Raw genomic sequence first — 21,945 nt, 5'->3', positions numbered from 1 at the left:
TTCTCAGAAGCAGGGCGGCGGGGGAGGAGACTTTTTTTATGACGATGCGTTGGTTGGCGTGATATGAGCGGCTGAGCCGGCCGAGCGATGAAGTAACGAAGGATTAAGATTTTGAGATTTGTGGGTTTTATCGGGATTCTGGTGATTTGGTGAATGCTGTGCTGGTGTCCTCCCCTGAACAGGCTGCCTGGCTATGTAATTTCAATGAGACTTGTCACATGGTGATCTATCTAGCTACACATATCCGGGTAGAAAAATCGGCGTCTTAACATTTACAATACAGGTTCTAATTTACACCAAAATACATCCTCCATCTCCCCCCCCCCCCCCTCATCTCCCCCCCCCTCCCCCCCCCCTTCTTCTATGCTCTCCCCAATCTATGCTACAATACGCATCTTCAGCGCCCCCCTCGCAATCTCCCCCACCACCCCATTACCCGCCACCGACCACTTCTCCGCAACACTCCTCTCATCAACCGCCTCTCTCAACACCCCACTCGCAGCCCAATACTCCATCAATCCCCTCGCCTCCGCCTTCGTCAGCCCCTTCAACGACATAAGATCCACATTCTTCAAACTCTCCATCACCCGCGCATCCGTCACCACCCACGGCGAGGGAAGCGTAACTTGCTCCCCAGCAGCCTTCTCCTGGATCTGCTGGAACGCCAAGTTCATCGCCTCCGTCTTGGGGATGTTCCCCGAAGTCGTAGCAGCCACCACTGCACCGCCGTTAGGCAGGGTCTTAGCACCAGAAATGTGGTCCACGAAATGCTTAACCAGCACCAGGTCATGCGCATGCACCTGGCTGAAATCCGGCGCGCGATACGCCGAGAAAGTCATCATGTGGTTCAGTCCATCCGTAGCGAGCAGGATAGGCGGGAACCCGGCCGCCGTGATCTCCTTCCAGAGAGCTTGGAAAATAGGCCATGCTGCCTCTGGGTCGCGGGCGCCTAGCTCGGCGAGGCGCGTGAGGGTCGTGTTGGGCGGGATGGGGATGGGGAGGGTGTGTGTCTGCTTGACGGTGTGGGCGGAGAGGATGGCGTCGTTCGCTTTGCCGATTTGGGAGAGGAGGGTGGCGGTGTAGACGTTTTGGGAGAATTGGAGGGGGGTGGTGCCGGGGAGGGGGGTGTAGGCTGTTACGGCTGTGGCGACCTCTTTGGCTGGACGGGGGGAGGGCGGTTAGCGGGGGGTGGTTGGTGGGAAAAGGGGGGGGGATGGGGGGACGAACCATCGGGGATGCTGATGACGATCCAGCCTTTGGCGAAGGCGGTTGCCATGGCTTGGAGGAGGAGCATGCTCTTTCCCGTTGCGCGGGAGCCGGAGAGGATTATAGAGGCTGTTTTCTTTGCTGCTGCTGCGTCGAGGAGCTTCTTGGAGAGGGTGACGGTCTCGTCTCGGACAAGTATGCTGGGTGTTCGGAAGAGATCCCAGGACTGGTTCTTCTTGAACGCCTCCACGACTCTCAATTGATCGATGACTGGTCCGGGGATTGTCACCACCTTGCCCACCATCGCGGCATCCACCATTGTCTCCGGGCTCAGCTCCTGGAGTCCCTGAACCTCCAGCGCATTGGTGTTGCTCAGTACGATTCGCTTCCGCATCGCCTTTCTCTCTCCCGGAGCTGGCGGGCGTCCGGTCTTCACAGGGGCCTTCTTCCTAATCCTCAATGACTGCGCAGCGCCCTTCGCCTTCATGTTAGGCACCTTCGGCTTCTGCTTTGCGTTTGCCGCTGCGCCAACGGTTGTCGTGGTCGAGAAGGCGGCTGCTCGTTGGGCATTGGAGAGGGCATATGGAGATGCTGCGGTGGAAGGCCTGATCAGGCACTTCCAGCAATTCGTCGAGGCCATCGCCAATGCTGTGGATTGGCGAGCTCTGGGGGATTGTGATGGGGGCTTTTGCGAAAGTTGGATTGTATTCGAGGTGTTGCATTCGGGTGTGCTTGCTGCAGTACACTTTTGAAAAAGGGCGCTAAAATGCGGCCGCTAAAAAGTTGCGGCATCCTTGCTCGCGCGACAAGGAAACTCTCTGTTCGCTCGAACTTTTTGCGCCGCCGATAACGATACCACCCACCCATTTACGAATTTCTTTTTCAACCACAACGATACCTCGAAATGGCTGAAGTTCAGGAACGCACACGGTTACCGGTCGTCGTTGATAAGCCTACCCCGTATACTTTTGATCTCGGGTACCTCCTCGCAAACGACCCAAACCCGCTGGAGCTGAACAGTGAGAACATCGAGGATGATCTGAGTGCCACAGCGAGGGATGGTGCGCAGGCACTCATCAACCAGCTCTTGGGCACATGTCCCATTACTTCTGCGCCCGCTGGCGTCCTCCTCACCCTTCCTACCCCGAGTACGCACCTTCCGCGTGAAAAGGTAAGCCTCTTTCAATTCCCTGCCGCGCATAGTACATGCCGCTAACTCTCTGCAAAGCCTCTTCCACCGCCAAAGGCCGAGACGACCTGGGAGCGCTTCGCTCGCAAGAAGGGCATTAAGGCCAAGACTGCCGATGTGCGCCAGAAGATGCAGTATGATGAGGCGACTGGGGAGTGGGTGCCTAAGTGGGGTTACAAGGGAGCCAACAAGGCCGGCGAGAACGACTGGATCGTGGAAGTTGATATGAAGAAGGAGCGTGAGAGGAAGGAGGGCACGACTCAGCAGGGTGATGGAAGGAGAGATCGTAAGGAGAAGGTTAAGAGGAATGAGCGTCTCCAGAGAGCGAATGAGCGTAAGGGGAGAAAGGCTGGGGGGAAATAAGGGCCAGAAAAGTAGTTGTTGGGGCATTGTAAGGCGTTTGGGAATGTTGGCGTTGGCTGGGTGGGAAGAAAAGGTTCGGCTTTAGTTTGATTGATGGCTAGCAGTGGACACGGCCAACGTCGAATACAAAACATGTAACTTTGATAACTTCTCAAGGCATCTGAAGTGAATGGGGTCGACTATTGGTGAAGCATCTAGCAGCAACTTGCCGCAGATAAATTCAGGCTTGTTAGGCGCATCCAATCCAGAATATCATCACAAGGCGGCTATCTCTCCATAGTAGGAAAGCATTGAGGAAATTTAACTTTGAATTCGTAAACATCTACCCTGTGCTCTCCTAGCGTGAACACACTGTATACCATCCTATGAAACGCCAGCACTCCAATGCACAAGTCTACATATAGAACATGTAAGAACTTCCCCCCTTTTAAATTAAAACATGTCCTCCACATCTGCGTCCTTGTCCACGTTCTGAAGGAACGCCAGTCTAGTACCATTACCGGAAGTTTGCCAAATCTGTAGTATTCATTAGTATTATACGGGCAACTCAGTTGGGAAGAAGGGCTTACATCAAGCTGTGTGTACTCATCAATCGCCTGTTGGAACTGATCGATTGTGAATCCCTTGGCAATAACTCTCTCCTGCACCTTTCTAATGCTGAGTTCGCCGCTATCCGATCCATCATCAACATCACAGGTGCCTGCCTCGGCCAGGGCGAGAATGAGATTGTAGATTTTACTGCTCGGTGTGCCATCACGTCCGCGGTTTGTTTGCTCATCGTAGAGACTCTGCTTCGACGCATCGATAAGCCTCAAGGCCTCATCAACATCGGGCAGAATAACTTCATTGTCGAATCGCAATCGTGCCAGAGCCTGCGACAGACGAACGACGCCTAGAAGTGTACGGGCAGAGGTGTGTGTGAACTGCTTTGCAGTCTTCTCATCGCGAGCTTGCTGTGCGCGCATATCAACATAGGCGCGGACCATGTACTCAGAAACTTTGTTGGTAATGACAGGGCGGAATGAGCGTGCTTTCGCCACGTATTGGCGAACTTCATCCTGCGACAAGACGATACCATCTGTTTCTGGGTGCTTATTGTGCATGTGCACATACGTGACGTGCTTAGCCAGCATAGCATCGGTCTCCCGGGTTGGCTTGTCCAGAATCAGGAAAAGTACGTCGAAACGGGACAGTAGCGCAGCAGGCAGGTTGATGTTCTCAACCGGGCTAATACGAGGGTTGTAACGGCCGTATTGGGGATTGGCCGCGGCAAGGATAGATGTGCGAGCGTTGAGGGTTGTTGAGATGCCGGCCTTCGAGATGGAAATGGTCTGTTGCTCCATGACTTCGTGGATGGCAGTACGGTCGCTGTCGTCCATCTTATCGAACTCGTCGATACAGCAGACGCCATTATCAGCTAGGACAAGGGCGCCACCTTCGAGAACCATTTCATCGGTGACCGGGTCTCTCATGACAGCCGCAGTGAGACCAACACCACTCGAACCACGACCTGTGGTATAGACTCCACGAGGGGCAACCTTGGTGATATATTTGAGGAGTTGAGACTTAGCCACACCGGGATCGCCCATGAGGCAAATGTTGATATCGCCACGGATTCTCATTCCATCGCCCATCGCTTTCGTCACACCCCCAACCAGCAACAGCAGCAAAGCCTTCTTGACATCAAGATGGCCAAAAATTTCTGGCGCAATAGATTTGGCCAAGTACTCGTACATTTGCCCTGATGCACCGTATGCATCAAGTCGCTTGAAGATTTTTGGGTCACTTTCCATGTGCTCGTACGCCTTTTTGTGTTGAATAACATGCTGAGCTTCCAGATATGTGTCTGTTAGCAGACCAGCTCTCATCGCTTTAAAGCCCGTATATGGAGTCGGCAGGAAAATTCCGCCGCAGTCGATGAGGTCTCCTGGGCTGATCTGGCGCACAAGTGCTCCATGGCACAGAATGGTCAGTTGTCTTGGGATATGTCCAACTGGAACTTGATCTGGGACTTCTTGAATTTTAACTTCCTGGAAAGGGACAAATTTGGAAGCCCGCATGGAAGAGAATAGGTTCCCCTTGGCATTGTTGACTTTGCAGTCCTCTGACGGACATTCGGTCAAAGGTCCGTAAGACTTCGTGGTAACGGGTTGGAAGACTTCGCAGCCACAAATACCACAGGTATATGCGCTAACTAGGATGGAAGGCTTGACGTCAGACACCCGTGTTGCGATGCCGCGAACTGTGATGAGGTGGCCGAGATGCTCCCCTTTAACTTCGCGGACTGCGAGAGCTCTGGAGCGAGTGAGTTCATTGGCTGTCCTTGGCTTGAAGTTAAGGGTGTATCTTCGAGTCAACTCCGCGGGGTAAGGCGCTGGCAGGACGGATGGGTCGTCCATATTCTCCTCATTGTATCGATTCTCCGCGTTTCTTTGAGATCTCTGCGACATGATAATGTCGAGAACGTTGTCTTTGTAGTTGATCTCCTCTGTTGGCTCTGGCATCACCTTATCGACGGCCCTCGACATGATCTCGATGTAGTGGTGGGTGTTCCTTTCAATCGCTTTGACTAGATCCGAGAAGATATCATCATCTTCTAAAGACTTCTCGTATTGCGCCAGGTCGTCGAGATCTATCGTGATCTCATTCGCCTTCCTATTTGCAACCTTCTGCAACAAATCCATGTACTTGTTTGCGAATTTCTGCGGTTGCTGTTTATTCGCATGCCGGCGCTCAGCTGCCTCCTCATCACTATCAGCGAAGTCGTATTCGTCACTAGTATCACCGTCGTCGATGCGCATGTTCAATGCGGCATTCTCGAGTTCGTGTGTTGCCGATTTGAAAGACTCCAAAAAGCCTTCAAACTCGCCTTATATTTTGTTAGCGTATACGACACATATCCAAACTCATGTTGACATACTCTGTTGCTTTGTATAGTCGACATCCTTGCGGTAGGTTAGGAGCGCCATTGCGCTGAGAGCTGTGTTGTTCCGTAGTTGCTCTGTAGGCGCTCTGCTTGGCTATGATGGTGTTGCGGAGCAGTATGTAATCAGAAGGTAGGTGCGGAGTGTATTGGTGATGGTATAATTATGTGGAAGGTGTTGAGTTGGCACAATCGAAGTTATTTAGAGGGGCTGGTCGCAAGGAGTCGAGGTTGGATTTGGCGAAGCTTTGATCTTCAAGCGCGACGCGTAAAGTGAACCCCCATGTCGCGTCGTTGAAAACTACTTAACGCGACGTCCCAAAGAAGAATGGTCAATCTCGGGGTACGCTAGCGCCTAAATTGGTCGGCCTCGGTTGTTCGAGATGGATTGTCGGCACGGGCTGGAGTCCTCCAACTGCGACATCGTGGGATTTACAAGACAGACTCCTCCTTCTGACAAACGGACATATTTGTTTCGCGCAAGACAGATCTTTGGTCGCATTGCGTGCCTCTATATGATTTCAGCTTCACATTTGTAATATATTTATTTCCATGGCGCCAAAAAGAGGCAGTGGCCAGGCGGTGCCTGCCGAGCTGTCATTAGTTCACCTCAAGAACTGTTTGGTCAATCTGCCGTCCTCTTTAGAGTCTCTACTTGTTAATACCAATACTGTGAGATTACTCCCCTCCTCTGTCAATGCGCCATGCTAACAGCCAAGGTCGCGCAAAATGTCATTGTCGAACTTAGCTACAAGGAAATGCCCCCGCCATCCGCCACCGGCGACAAGGCGGAACCGACACAGAAATCGATATATGTTGGATGGACAGGTATGCCGAGCAGGCGGAAGCTTGCACCAATAGTCAGCAAAGACGGCATAAGCGGGACACGAGGCAATGCCTCTGGTCGGGAGCAAGAAATCCCACTTGTTGAGATAGACGCAACATTCGGCCAAACTCTCGGCTTGTCAGATGGGCAGAAAGTCACAGCAAGCCTTCATCTCGACCCTCCGCTCTCCCACACGGTAAACATAGAGCCTCTCACCTCAGCCGATTGGGAGATTATAGAACTCCATGCTACATTCCTCGAACTAAACTTTCTGTCTCAAATAAGAGCACTACCCAATCCGACCTATGTCTCGGCCAATGGCCAGCCAACTAAACCACAGGCTCTTACGGTACATCTCTCTCCAACTTCGACCGCAAATATCATAGTTACAGGACTCACCCCTGCGCTACCATCAACTTCGCCCTTTGCGAAAATTGCGCCAGATGCCGAGGTCTTCGTGGCTCCTAAGGCCAGAACTTCAACTCGCGCGACCAGCAGGGAGAACCGCAGTAGTGCCGGGGCATCCAGAAGAAGCGCAGGCGGCAGGAGTGGTGCAAGCACAGCTCGACAAAAGGCCGAGAGGGAGGCGGAAGCGCGACCTTCGATACTATTCCGTGGCCTCGACAGAAGCCGATGCGATGATTGGTTCCAGGAGAACGAGAAGCAAAACCCACAGAGCTTGACTGTCTGGGTGGACAGAGAAGTCATACAAAGCAAGAACTTGCGCGGGGTCTCCTATGTCTGCGTTACAGTGATTAAACCCGCTGGTCTCGACGCACCAGTAGATCCTCAGAAGCAGCAACAAGATGCCGAGGCAGCTGGTGAAGCAGGGAAACCCACACATAAAGTCGTTGCTAAACTAGCCGAATGGGACGATCCTCCGGATAGTCGCCATATTGCGTTATCATCTACACTGTGCGCATCACTTGGTTGTGCTGGGTTTGTGGGAGGTCTGGTCAAGATTGAACCAGCGCCCCAGCAGATGCCGCTTCCACAGCATATCCGCAGAGAATCGGGGTCCGAACAAAACAGCTCCACCCAAAAGCTGATGATTTACCCATTTATTTCACCCAACACCAAACGATCTGACGGTATCAGATTCGGAGGGGAGTCTAAAGCTGAGCGAGAAGAGGCTGCAAAACGCATCCTCAACGCTTATGGCAGACTGGTTCCTGGGGGAGGTCTGCTTGATGGGCCGCTCACAGATGGGTTAGTCTTGCCCCCACATACGGACCTTACGAGGTCCTCCTCGTGGGAGGGCGGATTAATACGTTTTGACCCATCGGTACAACCGGGAGAGGCAGGAACCCAGCCATGGGGGTGGATTATCGGGTCTGAGCGCAAGTTTTCGATCGACATCCAAAATCCGATACCACAACCAGCATCTCTTTCTGGGAGCGATGCCATTGGAGAGCCTTTATCGGCGGAAGCTCCCCAGTTGGTCGGTATCGATGCTCTACAGTCCCAACTACAATCTCACCTCACGCATTTATCGGGAGTACTCCTTACCGGAGGCCTCGGTGCTGGGAAAAGCTCTGTTGCGCAGCTGCTGGCACACAAGCTACAAGCCGAAAATTTGTTCCATACAACTTATTTCCCCTGCCGGAAATTGGTTACGGATGAAACCCGCGTAGCTACGATTAAGGAGACCCTTACCCGTGTCTTTATGGATGCGGGCTGGGGTGCGCGCCTTGGAGGCCAGTCTTTAGTCATTCTGGATGACTTGGACAGACTGTGCCCTGCAGAAACAGAGCTAGAAGTTGGCAGCGAGAATGGTCGCAGCAAACAGATTAGCGAGATTATCTGCTCAATTGTGAAGCAATACTGTGGCCAAAACACTGGAGTTGTTTTGCTAGCAACTGCCCAAGCAAAGGAGTCTCTCAATAACGTTATTGTTGGCGGGCATGTGGTGAGAGAAATTCTTAGCTTGAAGGCACCAGACAAGGAAGGGAGGCGGAGAGTGATGGAGATGGTTGTCAACCAAAATATTGTGGATAGTACAAAGGACTGCGATGACGATGAAAACACTGGTAGTCGGCCGCCTACTGCTGATGGCGAGACAGACGAAGAAGATGCCGGCGGTTGGATGAATGTTGCCTCGTCGTCTAAAAAGTCTGGGTTGGCTTCTGAAGATACTGAAGGGTTTGTCCTTGGTCGCGAAGTCGACTTTTTAGACCTTGCAGGCCAGACAGACGGATACATGCCTGGTGATCTTGTCTTACTGGTATCGCGGGCACGGAACGATGCACTTATCCGATCCGTTTCGGAAACGTCCTCCAAGATTCAATTGGGCAAGGTGGATTTCCAGAGCGCGCTGAAGGGATTTACTCCGGCTTCCCTTCGTAACGTGACTCTCCAGACCTCTACAACCACCTTCGACTCCATCGGTGGTCTCCACGAGACACGCAAGGTTTTACTCGAAACCCTGCAGTACCCGACCACTTACGCCCCGATTTTTGCGCAGTGCCCTCTTCGCCTCCGTTCGGGTCTTCTCCTTTACGGATATCCTGGATGTGGCAAGACGATGCTCGCAAGTGCAGTGGCAGGTGAATGCGGCCTCAACTTCATCAGTGTCAAGGGCCCTGAGATTCTTAACAAGTACATCGGTGCTTCCGAAAAGTCCGTCCGCGACCTGTTTGATCGCGCCGAAGCAGCAAGACCCTGTGTTCTTTTCTTCGACGAGTTTGACTCCATTGCACCAAAACGTGGCCACGATTCCACGGGTGTTACGGACCGCGTGGTCAATCAGCTGTTAACGCAGATGGACGGTGCAGAGGGCTTGTCTGGGGTGTACGTTCTTGCGGCCACTTCCAGGCCTGATCTGATTGATCCGGCCTTGTTACGTCCAGGTCGTTTGGACAAGTCGCTGATTTGCGATTTGCCGACATACGACGATCGTATTGATATTCTCCGCGCCCTTGGAAAGAAATTGAAGCTCTCCAACGAGGTCATCGACGGACCTGAAGGTGGACTCCGTGAGATCGCACATCGGACGGAAGGCTACTCGGGCGCTGATCTACAGGCCCTGGTGTCGAACGCGCAACTGGAGGCTATCCACGACGTCCTAGGTGACCAAGATCACACCACTCCAAGCAAAGCAAACAATAAGCGTGGTGCGAAAACGGGCGTGTCGCCCACATCTGCGAAATCCTTTATCCAATTCCGCTACGGTGAAGCAGAGAACGAGGCGGAGGTCGAGGCTCGTGCGACTGCAGGCTCGAACCGCTCCAAGGCGCTCGCGGAACAAGCATCTATTACTGCTAAACTTGATGCGCTTAAACTGGCCAAGAAGAAGCAGAAGTTGGCGCAGCGAGGAGATTTCGGGAAGGACAAGGCTGATGGCGAGCCAGAGGAGAAGGAGCATAAGGAGGTGATGATCGGGTGGAAGCACATTGTGAAGGCGTTGGAGGGCACGAGAGCGAGTATCAGCAAGGACGAGAGAGGGAGGTTGGAGAAGATCTATAGGGAGTTTGTTGTGGGGAGGAATGGGGAGATGCCTAATGGGCAGGGCCCGACTGAGGTTGGCGGAAGGAGTAGTTTGATGTAGGGGCTTGTAAATCTATACTACATACAGGATATGACATTTACGATTTCTAATTCAATTATGCGGATCTTTCATATTTATTTTCTCCTTCCTGATATTCCTGTGGCTTATTGTGAGAGTTTCTTCCGCCTGACGTCGTTGGTAAGGCGAGGCTACTAGGGAATATCCGTGGGCCGAGGCACAGTTGCCACATGGAGAAATGTGGGGTAGTTTCGTGGGGAAACTATCACGAGGGTCCATCCAGCTTCTTGGGTCATATAATACCAGCATTTACACTTGCCCTGCTTATATCAAATCAGTTATATATATATCAAGTTATCAAAATATCCTTATAATGTCCAGAAAGCCAGCACCAACGCCCTCCAGCTCCACTGCAGGGTTCTTCCAAGAACGTCCAATCGTTCCAAACCAACTGCAGGATGACCGGGCGCTGCAGCGTGTGCTAGCATGTATGTTTCACACAGACTGCCTGTCAGCACTAGAATAACGCAATTAATGATAACATCTACAGTGTATCTCCCATCCGAAGTCCAGCAAGAAATATATCCCGACCTTAACCGCTTCGGGGATGTGGTTCTGTCCAGGAAAGTCCTCGATTGGGTCGCGGATTCAGAGAAGAACCTCCCATATCTGAAGACATGGGACACGTTTGGAAAGAGGCGTGATGAGCTTATCACAAGTGAGGGATGGAGGAATCTTCAGGACCTGGGCATTGAGGAGGGGATAGTGGCTATCCCCTTCGAGAACAAGCACAAGGAATTCAGCCGAGTGCACCAATTTATCAAGTAAGTGACAGACAACTTCTCTTCTCTCTTGAGGGCCCAGCACTGACGCTCAGCAGATACCATCTTTGGACCGCCTCCAATTCCTCCGTAACATGCCCGTCGGCCATGACCGACGGCGCCGCAAGATTCCTATCGCGGCAAATGGAATCCCCAACCCTCTCCCCTGAACTCCGCCCCATCCTCCAATCCGCCTACTCACGCCTTACTTCGCGCTCCCCCTCCAAAGCCTGGACATCCGGGCAATGGATGACCGAGCGTCCTGGTGGCTCTGACGTCTCTTTCACCGAGACGCTCGCCACGCCCGCAGCGTCTCCCATCTCCGCCAAGTCCATCGACGGCAGCCCGCTAGGATCCTGGTCCATCAACGGCTTCAAATGGTTCAGCAGCGCCACTGACGCCCAGATGACGATCCTTCTTGCGCGCACCCCGGAGGGGAAGCTAAGCACCTTCTTTGCGCCGATGCGGCGCACCACCGACGGAGTTGAGACCGAGCTCAACGGCGTGACGATCCAGCGACTGAAGAACAAGCTGGGCACGAAGTCGCTGCCGACGGCGGAGTTGGTGGTCAAGGATATGCGCGCGCATCTAATGGGTGAGGCAGGTAATGGTATCCGTGAGATCTCAACGATCTTGAATATCACTCGCGTGCATAATTCGGTGACGGCGGTCGGGGCGTGGGGACGCGGGCTGGCAATTAAGCGGGCATTTGCGAGGGTGAGAAAGGTCGCTGGGGGAAGGAGACTGATTGATATGCCCAGTCATATTGCGGTGATGGCGAGGGATGAGGTCGAGTATCGGGGATGGATGCATCTTTCGTTCTTCACAGTTTTGTTGCTTGGAATCTCGGAACAGGGATCGGCAAGCTCTGGGAAGGGAGTTGACGCGGCGCTGGTTCCGGATGCGAAGGATGTGACGAAGTTGCTGAGAGTGTTGACGCCTGTGCTGAAGGCGGGGAGTGCTAAGGCTTGCATTACTGGATTGCAGGAGTGCGTTGAGGGGTTGGGCGGGGTGGGATACTTGGAGAATGAGGAGATGGATTTGAATGTGGCAAAAATTTACCGGGACTCTAATGTGCTGAGTATCTGGGAGGGTACGACGGAGACTCTGAGCTGGGATTTGGTGAAGATTGTGAAGGGACGCAGTGGCAACGAGGTGCTTGAGGCCCTGGCTAGGTGGATCGGTGGCGCCAAGGTCGGGTTTGATGGTCAAAGTAGGTGGGAGCAATGGGCTGCGAATGTGAGGGAGAAGAGCGAGGAAGAGTTGATTATTGATGGAAGGGAGGTGCTGCTTGAACTTGCGAGAGTTGTAGGGGCAGTGTTGTTGGAAATCGATGCGAGGAGGGACGGAGATGAGGTTGCCAAGGAGGTAGCAAAGCGTTGGTTAGCCGGTCCCACCGACTGGAAAGCTCAGGGGTCGGGAAGTCTGAAGGAGAGGGTTAGGATGAACAGTAAGATCAGCTTTGGGGAAGCCCCAAGTGATGCGGCTTCGAAATTGTAAGACGAGCGTTACAGCCAGGGGTAGTTGGCGCTTAATTTTGATAAGCTCGCAGTAAGCTTCTATGTAAATAAGAGCAACATATTGTAAATTCCAAATCAGTGTTGTCAAAGTACGAGTCTCCCATCATCTGTCATCTATACGAGATAAATATGGGGTATTAAGAGGGCGAGGTCCTTTAATTATCTGGTCATCTTTACGAGATTGGGATGGCTTATAAAGACGGAAAGGTCCCCAACTAAAAGTAAGTAATAGATTCACTACTTACGAATTATGAAAATGAAACTCTCCGGCCATCTTGTCAGCGCGTCTATAGTGAGCCTTGCGGCGGCCGCAATCGGTAACCTTCGTAGGTGCCACTGACTTACCCGTTCTCACATTCCAACGCTAATTTATGGATACGCAGCAACTGCCTGCAAGAGTAGCAACCTATCCTTCGACAGCTCAAATGCAGATACTCTCGCCGGTTGTGCAGGACTTGCTTACAGTTGCGATGGCGAAGTCGTACAAGTCAATAGCACGAATGAAGCTATTACGGCCAATTGCACACCCCACCCGTACAAGATCTTCATCGATGGGACCATCAAAGGGCCGTTGGCAATTCCTGGGATGGCCGAAGCGTCTAGTATCACCGTCAATGGCAGCATCGTACTCAATTCACCAGCCTACCTCGGTGCCGTATACTCCAGCAATATTACCAGCCTCGACCTACCAGGCCTCGAGAATGTCGCATCGAGCTTCATAATCTCCCATGTATCTTCACTCACAAGTTTGAACGTCCCAAAGCTCAAGAACGTCACCGAGAGCCTGGTATTTGATCTATCAGATGGACCAGCCATCAAGCTTTCCTTCCCGAGCTTGTCCTATGCCCGTAACATAAGTCTGACTGGCAATATTGATGCGTGAGTCCCATCTGAACCATCTTCCTCCGATCATCAAGGCTAATACATCCTCTTAGTATTGAGTTCCCGGCTTTGAATGAGGCGTTGAGTCTTGACATCTACACAACGGGAAAGCTCGATTGTGCAGCATTTATGAAGAAGGTCGACGCCGTGGTCCATACTGGAGGCCAAGGTAGAACTTGTACGTCGCGGATCAGTAAAGGCACCACCACCTCCAGCTCCCCTGCGCCTACGGACACGGGGGACAGCGTTAGAATCGGGGTTCGCGGTGGGTTGTTGGCGTTGGCAGTCCTCTTGGCGTCTGTGTTGGCGTTATAATGATTAAGAAGACGACAAGACTTTCATTTTAGAGAAATGGATCAATATCAACTCGCTTCCTTGCCAGGCCACTTATTATGCACTAGCCGGAAAATACTCTAACCCCGTCATCCGGAGACAAGTCTAGAGAAGGTAGAGATTCTTGGGTGGCTGGGTGGCTGAGTGATAAGATCTGAGGATGGGATATTGCAGGACAGTGATCTAGAGGTTGAGAACGGCGTACAGGCACTGTTGTTAGATAAGTGATATATAGAAACTGAAAACGAATCGGGGTTCTTGATCACTTTGAAGGTCTACTAGAAAGAAGCATGCGAATTCTGCAAAATGAAGCTCAAGATATTCACAAACTTGCGCAGATTAGCGCTACTAGAGCTTGAAGTGCGCGGATTCAGAAATTGAAGCTCAATATATTCACAAATTGTGTAGTGATGTATCTGGAAACTCGATGCGATCATTCTTGCGCAGATTGGCGCTACTGGAGCTTGAAGCGCGCGGGTCCTTAAAAATGAAGCTCAGGATATCCACAAATTGGGTGGTGATAGATATACAAGCTCGATGCGATTCATCTTGCGCAGATTGGCGCTAATAAAGCTACTAGTGCGCGGATTTAGAAGATGAAGCTTACAAAGATATTCACAGAAGTGCGCAGGTTCTCAAAAGTCTTTGTATATAACTGTTGCTGTGGAAAATGTGATTATGTCACCATTGCTAGATTACTTGAGTAATTAGATGATGTGGGCATGGCCCGTATTTCGAACGATTTTGGGGATAACTATTGCACAATAATCATCCCACAATTATAGTCCCTACCAAGCCTTTCTCAGTGTCCGTGCACGCCGGTTATAAGTGGATCGTAGTGCGCTTATGTCAGAGCTCGCAACTTATACCAATAACTATCTCTCATTGCATTAGAGCCATCGTATGTCCAGCCAATGGAGCATATGTCCATATGCAATGTCAATTCCATTCGCACCATCATCGGCTTGACATAAGTTCCGACCAAATATCGTGCAGTTCATAACGCTATGTTGCGCCCATCTCTAGAAGCGCTGTTCGCTGGACATTCCGACTAATACGGGGTTGAGTGGAACCACCTTGGAGTCAAAAGACGCCGGTCAAGACGGCGACCGGATCTTATATATAGGCCGGTCAAGGTGATATTTGAGCGGTTACTCGCCCAAATAGCTTATGCTCGGCAATGTTAAAATCCGTCGATTGAAAAGGGATGAGGATTCAGCTTACATCAGACTTACCCCTCGTAATTGAGCGCTAGTCTGTGATTATCACTCTTACAAGCTATAAGTAGTCATTTCCGTCGTTACTTTATTTTCGAGGGGGGAGTTGTATCTCTGTGTTGCTAGGAAATTACTTTGAAAATATAGACTTGTTAGAATATCACCTTTCCCTACTTTGATGGAGTTTTGAAACTGACATTTGGATAGAAAATCCGCCTCAATGTCGGGAACATCAAACACAACCGAGGGGCTATATGCCGCCGCAAAAAATGTGGTCGCAGACCTAGCTTCAAAGCTTAGCTCGAATTCTAAAATTGTGACGGAGCAAGATGCAGAGTTTAAGGTGTTGCATGAGCGATGGACCAACATTGGAAAGAAGACCCCAGCAGCCATCGTCGCAGTCGCTACCGAAGCTGATGTCCAAGAGACTGTTCGTCCTTTCATCCTAACAAATCCACAATTGGGGGATTCTAATACAGTCGCAGGTTAAGCTCTGTGTTGCTCACGGCGTGGAATTTGTCCCTAAATCCGGTGGCCACAGCCTTTGGTCGACAATTGGCGCAGAGGGCATCATTATCGACCTCACTGCTTTCAACGCTGTTGTTGTTGATAAGGAGGCACGTACAGTGACTGTAAGCGGTGGTTCACAGATTAAAGATGCTGTTGCTCCGCTCTATAAGGCAGGCTTATGTGCTCCATTTGGCACGGCGAACACGGTCGGCAGCGTTGCTCAAGGTTCGTACCCTTACAAGTCCCCCGCCCAATTCCGTAGTACAAAGCTAACTCCCCACCCCACCCAGCCGTCAACGGCGGCCTCACGATCTTCTCCGGCATCCTAGGCCAAACCTCCGACGCCATCCTCTCAGCGCGTCTCGTCACCGCCGCCGGCGACCTCATCACCGTCTCCGCCACCTCTCACCCCGAGCTCCTCTATGCCATCAAGGGAGCCGGCACCTACTTCGGTCTCATAACCTCTCTCACCTTCCGCGCCTCCCCCCTCTCCGTACTCAACTCCCCCGACGGCACCATCTGGAAAACCGCCGCCCCCTTCCCCGCCGCCCGCATCGGCGAACTGATCAGCGCGCTTGCGCCTCTCGCCGCCTCCCCCGAACCCCGTGCCGCGGGCGCCATGGTCATTACCAAATCACCACATGGCGATGGTTCGACCATTGTTCTTGCCTCTCTCATCTTCTTCGGCAGCAGCGAGGACGCTAATGCGCATTTCGCGCCTGTCAAGGCGCTGGGTCCATTCGTGTGGGGGGAGAAACGCGTCTCTTATGCGAACATTAACGATGACTTTGATCCATTCTGCGTGACGGGAGGGTTTAAGAGACATATTGTTGCGGGAGTTCCAAGGGTTCCGGGGGAACCGGCAGTGTGGGAGGCGGAGGTGAAGGCGTATGAGTCGTTTATTGAGAAGGAGGGCGCCCAGGCGGCGAGGTCGATGGCGTGCTTGATGTACGTTGGAAAGGGAGAGGCGGGGAGGTGGGAAGAGAGTGCGTATGGGCATAGGAACGTGGCAGCGTGGATTGAGGCGGTGTGTTGGTATACGGAGGAGAAGTCGTATGAGGCGGCGTGGGAGTGGCAGGTTGAGGCGTTGAGGATTGTGACGGAGAGGTATGAGGTAGGAGAGACGGAGACTTTCCAGAATTCGCAGAGGGAGACGCCGATTGAGAGTCGGTTCCCTGGGGAGGGGAGACTGGAGAAGTTGAAGACTTTGAAGAGGGAGTGGGATCCGAAGGGGGTGTTCACCGATGTTCTTCTGTGAGCAGGGTTGGAATATTGAGCAATTCCTAGGCTGGCCTTTATTCGGTGTTCATGAACAACAATGCCCTCCTTACGATTAAATCAAAACGATCTCTACTCATGCGCAAAAATAAATATTTCGGGATTATTAGGAGCCATCTAACTATACAATAACCTGTTTCAGTAAATTTAATTGTTTGTGTTGGTCAAAAGAATGGTATTTATTATTCCCAACTATATATCACATAAAATAAACATAAAATAAACATAAAATAAATATAAAACCACTAAAATCTACCAACAGGCAACCACTATACATCCTCGAATTAAATCCTCACGCACCTTCTTCTCTAACACCGCCCCCTACCATGTTTCCTATAAAACGCAAGCTGAGCTAGACGACGTTGGTGTTGTATGCACATAGTTACATTTTTAGCGCCGGCCGCAGGCTACAGATCGGTTGGGCGGCTAGAGGAGGCGCAGGGGTGGGGGCGGTGTTGGTGGGATGGTTTGTGTTGGAAATGTTACGTCGATGGAGGGAGGTGAGTTGGTTGGGGGGTGAATTGAAGAAAGGAGCGGAAGTTGGAGGTTGATGGGATATGGTAGGCACGATCGCTGTATCGTTCCTGCCGTATCATACAGTTGCTATGTGGAATGGCAGGCACGATGCACTCGCAACAACTGTAGAGGAAGGCACGCAAAGTAGGTCGCGCCTTCCAATATGCATCAAAAAAAACGCGTTTGCAGTTAAAAAATGATGATTTTGGAGTATGTTCTCTGATTTCTTAATTTCCTATACTAAAGTAATGATTGTATATCACAAATCTTCATGCTATATCCCATTCCCATGCCATCCATCCCATCCATCCCATCCAGTTCCAATCCAATTCCAATTCCAATTCCATGCTCCATCCAGGCTGTGAAGCCGTTCCAAGAAAAAGTAGGGTAATAATAATCGTCGACCACAAACAATAAGGACCGCTAAATATGCGAGCAGATAACATAACCACCCAAACAGCCCAAACAAAAACACACCACTTCAGTCTGTCGCAACCTAGATCATGTTGCCATTGACATTGATCTCGAAGCCCTCGCCCTTCTGCTTCAGCGCCTTCGCCAGCATGAGCTCTCTCATCCAATCAATCCTCTCATCCCTCGACTTCACCGCAAAATGATGCGTCTTAACCTTATCCTTCTCTACACTACTACTCCCAAAAATCCCACTCTCCCTATTCTTCCTCAACTTCTCTGCCTTCTCCACCACAGCGGGGATAAGCTGGAACGCAAACGCGCCCTCTTCCTCCTTCTTCCCTAACTTAATATTCATCGCCTTAAACGCGGTGTTGATCTTCGACGACGCAAGCGAGCTGCATGCGACAGCGTAGTCATCCACATCAATCGACTCGAGAACCTCGCGCGCGCGCTCATCCTTGTGCATCGCCAATCGCGTCCCGCGCAGCGTGAAATGGTGCTCGTGCCACTCATGCCTCAACATGCGGGTCTTGCGCTTGCGCATCCACCCCTGGTGTCCCAAGTCATCCGTAGAACGCTCAGCGGGCGCGCGAACAGGAGAATACGCGTTTGAAGCCACGACCTGCCTTGGAGGTGAGATCGGTCCAAGGACACTGGAGCGCTGAGGGCGGGGTGGGGCAACGACTGGGTCCTCGTCGAGGCGCGGGAGGCCTGCTTGGTAGGAGGGGCGGCGGGAGGAGCGGGATGCGGAGCGGGAGAGGGGTGGGCCGGCGGCGGGGACGTTGTTGCGGTAGGACATGTTTGGAGGGACGGACTGGGAGGCGTCGCGCGAGATGGGGCCGTGGTTGATGGCTGTGACGGGGACGTCCATGTCTGAGGCTGGGGTGCCGAAGCGGTAGGGTTGGCGCTCTCGCGCGCTGCGGAGGTCGGGGGAGAGGGCCTCAGCGCGGTCCATGGGGCCTGGGGAGAAGGCCATTGCGGATGCGGAGCGCGGTGGGCGGGGAGGGGGGATGGCGAGTTTGGGGAGGTTGCGGAGATTGGAGAGGGGGTGGGTGGGTTGAGCGGTGTGTTGGAGGGCGACGGGGAGGGAGGGGAACATCTCGTATGGTGGGGTGGGAGGCTCCTCGGAGGACCAGTTCTGGTCGATGTGTTGGAAGTTGAGGAATTGCTTGACGTTGTCCTGGGGGTCGCGCGAGGCGAGGGCGGCGAGCTGCTCGGGGTCGAGGTGGGAGAAGGTGGGGATTTCGCCGGGGCCGAGGAGGTCGGAGGAGGCGACGACAGAGGGCTGGGCTTCGGAGAAGGGGCGCACGGCTTCCGCTGTGAAGGGGTTGCCTGGGTCGCCGGCGATGAGGATCATGCCGCCGTCTGGGCTGACGGGGTGGCCCATCTTGAATTGTTGGATGAGTCGCTGTTGCTTCTTCCAGCGCGAGCAGTTCTCGCCCTTGGAGCACTTGTGCGCCTTGGGCATGAGCTGCTCGATGCCGACGATGGAGACGGACTCGAGTGGGGAAATGATGTCCTCGAAACTGGCCTTCTTGTGTTTCCTGCGCGGCTTGGACTTCTTGTGCGTGCGCTCATCCTCGTCGCTCGATCCGCAGTCGATCTCAGTTGGCGACGTTGGTGCGCCCACTGCATCGCCGCGGAGGGTGTGGATCTCGGCCCACAGCTTGTGGCGCTGGCCAAAAGACTGGATGTCGAGTTCCCGGAGGTCTTCAAACTTGAGGGTGGTTAGGATCTCGCCCGAGATATCGTTCTCCTCGAACTTCTCCACAATAGCTGGCTCGAACCCCGCATGGTACATCCACCTCGCCACCTGGCGGGGCGTCCACATGGCTACCTCCATCTTATTCAGTTTTGTCACGGCTGCCGTCAGCGTGCTGATTGGCCTATGCTTCAGCTCCGGCTGTGGGTATGGCATCGATGGGACTCTGAATGCCGTCTCAGGCCGCGACGATGGTGCGTATCGCGGGGTCACTGGCGACATTGTGAGATAGTACTCCTCCTCCGGCGCCACCTCCTGGGAGATCCTGAACAGATGCGGTCCCTTTGGTCCCTCTACTGACTTGCGCGGCGCCTGCGTCTGCTGGAGTTGGAAGTCAAAGCCATGGAAGCTATTTGACTTTGGCGTTGGCAGGTCCTCAAATGAGGACAGTGTGGTCTGACTCCTCCGTCCAGCCTGTGAGCGCATGTTAGTAATCTATATTGAACAAGAAATGCGCCGCGACGGGCGGGCACACATACGGAGTTAATGCTGATCCTGGGCGAGTATTCGCCTTCCTCGATCTCGCTGCCATCGTCCTCGAAGTCTGTGTCAAACATCTCCGTCGACGACGACATTGGACGAGGCGCCAGCGCCTTCATGTCGAAGAAGGAACCATGCTGGCCCTTTTGGAACATCTCGCCGCGGGTGTCGAGCGGGGGGAGGGCGGCGGTGCGTTGCTGTGAGAGTTGGGATGCGCGCCGGCTACTACTGGCCTGCTGGCGAGTCGCCATGGCTCCGGGGCGTCTTCGCGACAAAAGTGGTAATGCGCGAGGGTGATAGTGCGACGATGTCTTGTTTCTCGTTTCAAACGTCTCTGACTCTGGGGATATATAATCGTTGTTTTGCCCGTTGCCGGAATTTCGTTATGGTGTGTATATAAAAAAGATACTCTTTCCGATTTTTCTAATTTGCCGAGCGAGATGATACTGCAAAAAGGGAGGATCTGATTGACAACTGATGAAACGCTACTGGGTATAGGGAAAAGTGAGAGAGATTTTTGGTTCAAGGAAGTATCAAGAGGAGAGGGGCATGAAATGCCTGGCGGCTACGGTCTGTATAAGTAAGGAAACGGCCGAGGGCATCGCGGGGAGGGCAAGAGGTGGCTGTTTCGCGGTTGGACACTATGTGTGAAAAGAGGCATGGTTTCATGGCGCCAATCGGGCGGCCACGATGGCAGTGCTGGGGGGGAAGGTGCTGTGCCCACTGTGATGGCGATGTGATATTTGCTGTGATAGCTGCACGAGATAGGACATGGGAGTATGGTGCGATTCACAATTGGAGGGACAAATGCTATTCTGGGATGGGAGGAGTCGACTCTCCGATGGTCGCACTGGGGTCCCCGGGGTTGGCTGGGGATGGTACTGGAGTTGGAAGTACCTCTGTTGGTGCTGGAGCGAGGAAGAGGTTGGGTTTGTATGAGGGGAGGTTGGAGGGCAGTTGGAGGGGAGTCAGGAGGGGGAGGGGGCGGTATGTTGGTGATTGGGGGCTGAGATGGTTGGTTGGAAGGTGATAAATCAGTGGACGACCAAGCAACATTCAGCAACAGACAGCACCCCTCAACAACCCTCAACAGGTCATCCTCAACCCCCATCCCAGTGAGAATACTTGCAACCAAAGTACCATCTTAATTCTCGACAGACATGGATCAGGTGGTGATGGCCGGTTACCACAGCAAAGTGCATGCATAGTACAGAAATACTCCCTGTTCAAAACAACTTGAGCCGATGTGTGTCCTCCGATTTTTTTCATTGGTCGGTTATTTATGGAGATACTGTGCTGCGAATTATCATTGGCCAGTCACACTACAACTAGCAGCGATGCTCAGCTGTACGCGCCGTACCCTTTCTTACCCTATTCTGCCCCAACCCCCGCTGCGCTCTGCAAGTGGCCAGTTTGCTATTCTCAGATGTCCTTCTTACCTGTTTTGGCGGGCTTCCACTGCGAGTAGCTCACGTTTCTATCAACGGGCCGACACTGGGGTGCCGTTGATAGAGAAAAAACATCCAGTCTAGGGAATTATCCTCCGTCCCGTCCCTGCACCGTGCCAATGGGGACCCAGAAACAGTCCCCTCCTTCCTGTCAAGAGACCCTGATTCTGATAGATAGCGAGGGTGGGTGACAGTTGACAGAAAGAGGGCTCGAAGCGGGGCGGATATGGGAAGGGAAGGAGCGGCCCGATGGCGAGAAACTGGCGTGACTTACATTACTGTCTTACTCTCTGAGTGTCTTACATATCACTCATAGTCCGCTCCAAGCAAGGATAAAAAGAGGCAACGAAGGCGAAAAGGAATGTAATGGTGGAGAAACACGCAGCGGCATTCTGACGCAGGTGTCTCGGAGCGACCAGATGTGCCGAGGAAAATTGAACAGGTCGTTCGCTCTATGGCCCGCTCTGTCTATCTGTATGGCTGTCCAGTTGCCAAAAGTGGGATATGTGCGGGATGTGGCTCCTCCTCCACCCCTCTCTTCTTCACTCTCCCCCCCCCACCGCCCGATTCGAGGCCTGCTTGGGTTGGGCGCCACTTATACGCCACAAATATGCTCGACTTTCCCTTCCAAGCCCAATGCGACGCTCTCTTCCCTGCTACTGCGCAGTGCACTACCCAAGTTCGAGCTACTGCACACACCGCCGTGCACATCGCGATCCCCTTGCCTTAGCAAGAGCATAACCGCTGCAGCA

General features: G+C 52.8%; 8 protein-coding genes across 8 annotated transcripts; 5 read left to right on the top strand and 3 right to left on the bottom strand.

The window, feature by feature from the left end:
• Positions 1-377: 377 nt before the first annotated feature.
• RSM23 (37S ribosomal protein S23 mitochondrial) lies at positions 378-1,919 on the bottom strand (the record flags this gene model as incomplete). The annotated part of the gene is made up of 2 exons (XM_018270152.2): positions 1,228-1,919; positions 378-1,159 (listed from the first exon to the last, which is right to left on the bottom strand). The coding sequence occupies exons 1-2, from the start codon at positions 1,844-1,846 to the stop codon at positions 378-380; spliced, it is 1,401 nt and encodes a 466-aa protein (XP_018135448.1). The 5' UTR covers positions 1,847-1,919.
• Positions 1,886-3,054, top strand: RRS1 (Rhodanese- sulfurtransferase). The gene is made up of 2 exons (XM_018270151.2): positions 1,886-2,377; positions 2,435-3,054. Exons 1-2 carry the CDS (start codon positions 2,111-2,113, stop codon positions 2,756-2,758), a joined length of 591 nt encoding a protein of 196 aa, XP_018135446.1. The 5' UTR covers positions 1,886-2,110; the 3' UTR covers positions 2,759-3,054.
• MCM7 (Mcm2-7 hexameric complex component) lies at positions 3,053-5,933 on the bottom strand. Its single transcript, XM_018270150.2, has 3 exons — positions 5,679-5,933; positions 3,328-5,627; positions 3,053-3,274 (listed from the first exon to the last, which is right to left on the bottom strand). The coding sequence occupies exons 1-3, from the start codon at positions 5,725-5,727 to the stop codon at positions 3,191-3,193; spliced, it is 2,433 nt and encodes an 810-aa protein (XP_018135447.1). The 5' UTR covers positions 5,728-5,933; the 3' UTR covers positions 3,053-3,190.
• Positions 5,934-6,106: 173 nt separating this feature from the next.
• Positions 6,107-10,117, top strand: PEX1 (Peroxisome biosynthesis protein pex1). The gene is made up of 2 exons (XM_018270149.2): positions 6,107-6,353; positions 6,401-10,117. The coding sequence occupies exons 1-2, from the start codon at positions 6,234-6,236 to the stop codon at positions 10,052-10,054; spliced, it is 3,774 nt and encodes a 1,257-aa protein (XP_018135444.1). The 5' UTR covers positions 6,107-6,233; the 3' UTR covers positions 10,055-10,117.
• A 393-nt stretch (positions 10,118-10,510) lies between these two features.
• Positions 10,511-12,438, top strand: VE01_00620 (uncharacterized protein). Its single transcript, XM_018270148.2, has 2 exons — positions 10,511-10,836; positions 10,893-12,438. Exons 1-2 carry the CDS (start codon positions 10,547-10,549, stop codon positions 12,331-12,333), a joined length of 1,731 nt encoding a protein of 576 aa, XP_018135445.2. The 5' UTR covers positions 10,511-10,546; the 3' UTR covers positions 12,334-12,438.
• Positions 12,439-12,609: 171 nt separating this feature from the next.
• Positions 12,610-13,550, top strand: VE01_00619 (uncharacterized protein; the record flags this gene model as incomplete). Its single annotated transcript, XM_018270147.1, has 3 exons — positions 12,610-12,679; positions 12,737-13,232; positions 13,289-13,550. The coding sequence occupies 3 exons, from the start codon at positions 12,610-12,612 to the stop codon at positions 13,548-13,550; spliced, it is 828 nt and encodes a 275-aa protein (XP_018135147.1).
• Positions 13,551-14,468: 918 nt separating this feature from the next.
• VE01_00618 (uncharacterized protein) lies at positions 14,469-16,816 on the top strand. Its single transcript, XM_018270146.2, has 4 exons — positions 14,469-14,936; positions 14,993-15,215; positions 15,271-15,520; positions 15,586-16,816. The coding sequence occupies exons 2-4, from the start codon at positions 15,006-15,008 to the stop codon at positions 16,551-16,553; spliced, it is 1,428 nt and encodes a 475-aa protein (XP_018135146.1). The 5' UTR covers positions 14,469-14,936; positions 14,993-15,005; the 3' UTR covers positions 16,554-16,816.
• A 478-nt stretch (positions 16,817-17,294) lies between these two features.
• Positions 17,295-20,511, bottom strand: VE01_00617 (uncharacterized protein). The gene is made up of 2 exons (XM_018270145.2): positions 19,745-20,511; positions 17,295-19,679 (listed from the first exon to the last, which is right to left on the bottom strand). The coding sequence occupies exons 1-2, from the start codon at positions 19,994-19,996 to the stop codon at positions 17,586-17,588; spliced, it is 2,346 nt and encodes a 781-aa protein (XP_018135151.1). The 5' UTR covers positions 19,997-20,511; the 3' UTR covers positions 17,295-17,585.
• Positions 20,512-21,945: the final 1,434 nt, after the last annotated feature.

The sequence above is a fragment of the Pseudogymnoascus verrucosus genome (genome assembly GCF_001662655.1).
Source record: "Pseudogymnoascus verrucosus strain UAMH 10579 unplaced genomic scaffold scaffold_1, whole genome shotgun sequence".
Classification (NCBI taxonomy): domain Eukaryota; kingdom Fungi; phylum Ascomycota; class Leotiomycetes; order Thelebolales; family Thelebolaceae; genus Pseudogymnoascus; species Pseudogymnoascus verrucosus.
This window is presented reverse-complemented; position numbering and strand designations above follow the sequence as displayed.